This window comes from Sinocyclocheilus anshuiensis, unplaced genomic scaffold, assembly GCF_001515605.1.
Source record: "Sinocyclocheilus anshuiensis isolate Anshui unplaced genomic scaffold, SAMN03320099.WGS_v1.1 scaffold366, whole genome shotgun sequence".
NCBI classification, from domain to species: domain Eukaryota; kingdom Metazoa; phylum Chordata; class Actinopteri; order Cypriniformes; family Cyprinidae; genus Sinocyclocheilus; species Sinocyclocheilus anshuiensis.
In genome coordinates, this window is record NW_015547673.1 from 1,298,640 (window position 1) to 1,303,143 (window position 4,504).

At 39.4% G+C, this 4,504-nt stretch overlaps 1 protein-coding gene across 4 annotated transcripts in view; it reads right to left on the reverse strand.

Moving 5' to 3' along the window:
* The window catches only part of elmod3 (ELMO/CED-12 domain containing 3), a 28,576-nt gene that overhangs the window by 11,495 nt on the left and 12,577 nt on the right, over nucleotides 1-4,504 (reverse strand). For all 4 annotated transcript variants that reach the window (XM_016505290.1, XM_016505291.1, XM_016505292.1 and 1 more), the window contains exons 3-6: nucleotides 1,434-1,505; nucleotides 1,250-1,330; nucleotides 1,095-1,164; nucleotides 729-791 (exon numbers count right to left, since the gene is read on the reverse strand). In XM_016505290.1, coding sequence (XP_016360776.1) covers nucleotides 729-791; nucleotides 1,095-1,164; nucleotides 1,250-1,330; nucleotides 1,434-1,505 — 286 coding nt within the window. The remainder of the gene's footprint in view (nucleotides 1-728; nucleotides 792-1,094; nucleotides 1,165-1,249; nucleotides 1,331-1,433; nucleotides 1,506-4,504) is intronic.

Consider the following 4,504-nt stretch of genomic DNA (forward strand, 5'->3'; position numbering starts at 1 on the left):
TACATAATTCAGAAGCATTTAATCTGCGTTATATGTTCTGTAAAAAAAAATGTTCATATCGGCGGCATATTCGCTGATACCGATAGATCTGCAACAGGATAATATCGGCAAAATTATATATCGGTCGGGCTCTAATGCTAACCTCAAAATCTATTAGAATCAATTGAGCTGAGTTTCCCGTGATTACCGCTATTTGTAAGGCGGTAAGTTGTTGCCTAGAACATTTCAAATTGGTCACTTGTTAAATCTCTGTAAGAATGCCTATGTAGGCATGTCTGAATAATTTTTGGTCCCACATTTTTATCAATTTTACTGGTAGTCCACTGTATGACGAATTTTTGGGTATAATATATCACAGTTTACTTATTTTGCTATCCTCACTTACATAATCTATAGTGTCCTGCACCTACTAGTAAAAAAATATAAAAAATTATATCTGGTGTCTGAATAATTTTTGGTTTGACTGTATAAGTCTGAATGTTCCTGCCAAAATTTAATGTAAAGTAGTTTTAGTTTTCCTTCCTTTAAATTATTGTTTAATTTAGAGATGCACAGATAATACATTTTTTTAGCCAATTATTCAGAATGACATAATGTATCTATTTTAGCCAAGGAGGTGATGCCATCTCTCCAGGGTAGGGGCGTATGCTTAGTCACGGTGACGTAATGTGCTCAGTATCCAGGCTGACAGGATGTTGTTTCCATGGTGACAAGGTAATTGGTCTCACCTGGTTGGATGCTCTCCAGGGCATCCCACTCCTCTTGTGCTCGCTCCACCTCCAAGCTCACCTCTAGACAGACAAAATCACACACACACATTGTTGTTGAACTGTTGAACTACTGACATCATTCTGTGTAACATTGTTTCTGAGTGATGAAGTCTTTACCTTCTGTTTTAGTCTGATTGCCTCCTGCTGCCAGAGACTGTAAGAGCCCATTCTGTTTCAGCGCTGAGATCTACCCAACCAAATGTTCACACCATTACCATCGCAATTCAAACCAGGAACACAGAACATCATGTGACTGTGTTGTTGAACTCTTGAACTACTGACATCATTCTGTGTAACAATGTTTCTGAGTGATGAAGTCTTTACCTTCTGTTTTAGTCTGATTGCCTCCTGCTGCCAGAGACTGTAAGAGCCCATTCTGTTTCAGCGCTGAGATCTACCCAACCAAATGTTCACACCATTACCATCGCAATTCAAACCAGGAACACAGAACATCATGTGACTGTAAGTGAAATGCTCACTGGGACAGTTTTGAGATAAGGGTTGCCATTCAAGTTGCCATTGTCTTTGATGCCATTAGCTGGAGTCAGTCCATTTAGGATCTATATAAAAAATACGAAATACATCAACAGGAAGCAACCATGATGCATGCAGATATTCACAAGATCTGGTTTCATTGAACATATTTTAGCAGTGTGTTCTCACAGTTGTGCATTTGGAGTGCCCATTGGTTAGATCCTCTGTCTGTTTACATTCTTGTGGAAAACCATTCAAGCCCTAAAAGGAAGAAATCAAAAATACATATATAATACAGTGTTTCTGCTACATTCATTCTGCCGTGGTGGGCTGCCACATAAAAAATCATCCCCACCACGGCTTCACCTTCTCAGTGACATCATAGTGCCACTCAGTACCGTTGCAAGGGCTGTGCCAAGTGTGCAACCGCACAGGGCCTCGCGCCTCTAGAGGGCCTCGCTCCTGGCCTGCATTTTATGTTGTTTACGTCAAATTTTTATTACCGTTTTTCCACCCATTTTGTCCTTTGAAAGACTAAAATAGTCATAGATGATAGACAGTATAAGACTCTGTGTATAAGAATGAGTAAAGAATTGCATCGGCAATGAATCGCCTGCGATTTTGTGTAGCTTGTCAGTGATCTACGGCTCTGTGTAGTAAATGCCGCTCCATCTGAAAGCACGTGCTGGAGATTTACTACTAATCACCAGAAGCGGCTTTACTGACGAGATGCGCATGAAAATCACATTCGATTTTTTGCACAGCCCTAGTTGTTAGGATGACAAAAAGTTTTAAAAGTTAAACTTTTAGGCTGGTCTGCCTCAGTGGTCCAACAGCACTCGTCAATGTCAAAATTATCGAGAAGGCCAATCAAATCAAGGAAGGCGGGTCTTACTGTCACTGTCACAACGCAGTGTGAACGAGCGTTGTGAGTGTTCGTGGAGAGTTCGTGGAAACATGTAAGTAGTACTTTATTAGAAAACTTTTACGATAGAAATGTTCAGCGACCGACAGTAATAGACTATCTAGTGATGCAAACTAATCAACTTTTATTAAATTTCACCGTTTCGAATTGAAAATATGCGATCATGATTCATGTAAATCATAAATGAACGTGACAAGAGACGTTTGTGTTTTCGACTATTAGACATACGAATAAGAGTGAATGTGCACATTTTAAAAAGAGGAAGATCTAATATTTATATAAATTGCCTTGTGATCTGTTAAGGGAGTAACTAGGATGTTTACTGACATATTCTCTTTTAAAATGCTCCCCAAAACCAGAAAGAAATCTATGTAGGACTGCCTTGTACCATTTTTGTTACTCCATGTATAAGAGCACCGATTAGGATAAATTTCCCTCCCTCCATAATCAAATTATATTTCTGCATAAAAGTCTTTCAAATAGTATTGGATGAACCTGGCTGCTTTGGAGGCCATCTATCAACCATGTAATTTAAGGTAATATTAAAATCCCCTCCAATCAGTAAAAATGCCTGTGGGTGCTTATGAAACCAGAGTAGAATCCTTTCCTCTAACGATTCAAAAAGCTTATCATTTTCAGTATTAAGGTTGTATCCATAAATGTTAACCAAAACAAATACTAAATTATTCCAACACAAATAAATAAATGACTTCCCATTTCCGTTCCAAGAGAAGGTGACGTCGTTTCACAACCCCGCCTCCAGGGTGTTGTGCGCATGCGCAGTAGCGGAAGCGCTGATAAACGCATCGAGTCTGTCTGTTCAGTAGTACCACAGTACAATGACTCCGTAAACTACCGTTAAACAAACATATCTGCCGTGTATTCACAAGTCCGCGTGCTTATATGTGTGTATTATGGCGTGGGGAGTGTGCAGCAGGGCTCTGGTGTGGATTATAACTGCGATCATATGCTGGAGTCACTGCAGCCTGATGGTGAGTTACTGATCCATTACACTAGCTACTCCTGACCATTATAACGCAGGTTAACACAATTATACTAGAGTCAAAGGAGCCTGATGATGAGTCTGAACACTGCCGATCGATTACCGTCCTCCTGATCTCTGATCACTTTGACCTGTGGCGTCTTTTTATTATTAGTCTAGTTTGGGTGCCATTGAATATGTGTAAGGATGAACTGTGTTGACCTGCTATCTGATCTGATCTGAGTGTATGAACAATGAAGACTTTTCAGATATGCACAAAGAGCAAAATATGGCCTACAGAAACAAGCTGTGCTGTTATATATGATGCTGAACTGATCCATGTATGTGGATGATCAATAGTGTCAAGAGTTATCTTAAAGTTATGTCTCGATTGCCCTGTTAGAAATGGGTTTGACCTATCCTATGTTGTACTATGCTGTCCTATCCTAAGTTTTGCCATACTTTTCTGTACTCTGCTGTAGTATTTCATTTTTTAGCAATTAACCAGAGAATCTTTGTCTAAAGCAGGGGTCAACAAACTCGGTCCTGGAGGGCCGGTGTCCTACAGAGTTTAGCTCCAACTCTAATCAAACACCTGAACAAGCTAATCAAGGTCTTACTAGACAGTACCGTCGCAAGGGCTGTGCCAAGTGTGCGACTGCACAGGGCCTCGCACCTCTAGAGGACCTCGCTCCTGGCCTGCATTTTATGTCATTTGTCTAATTTTTATTACTGTTTTTCCACCCATTTTGTCCTTTGAAAGACTAAAATAGTCATAGCTGATAGACAGTATACGACTCTGTGTATGAGAATGTGTGAAGCTGTTTGTTGTTAGGATGACAAAAAGTTTTAAAAGTTAAACTTTTAGGCTGGTCTGCCTCAGTGGTCCAACAGCACTCGTCAATGTCAAAATTATCGAGAAGGCCAATCAAATCAAGGAAGGCGGGTCTTACTGTCACTGTCACAACGCAGTGTGAACGAGCGTTGTGAGTGTTCGTGGAGAGTTCGTGGAAACATGTAAGTAGTACTTTATTAGAAAACTTTTACGATAGAAATGTTCAGCGACCGACAGTAATAGACTATCTAGTGATGCAAACTAATCAACTTTTATTAAATTTCACCGTTTCGAATTGAAAATATGCGATCATGATTCATGTAAATCATAAATGAACGTGACAAGAGACGTTTGTTTTTGACTATTAGACATACGAATAAGAGTTAATGTGCACATTTTAAAATAAAATTTTACTTTCAAATAGTGTAAATTGATTACTATTTCATATGAAGAGTTCAGATGCAAAAGCCTCTAAGTGCCATTTGAAATTTTCTGCTAAAATTAGCATTTTTATCAGG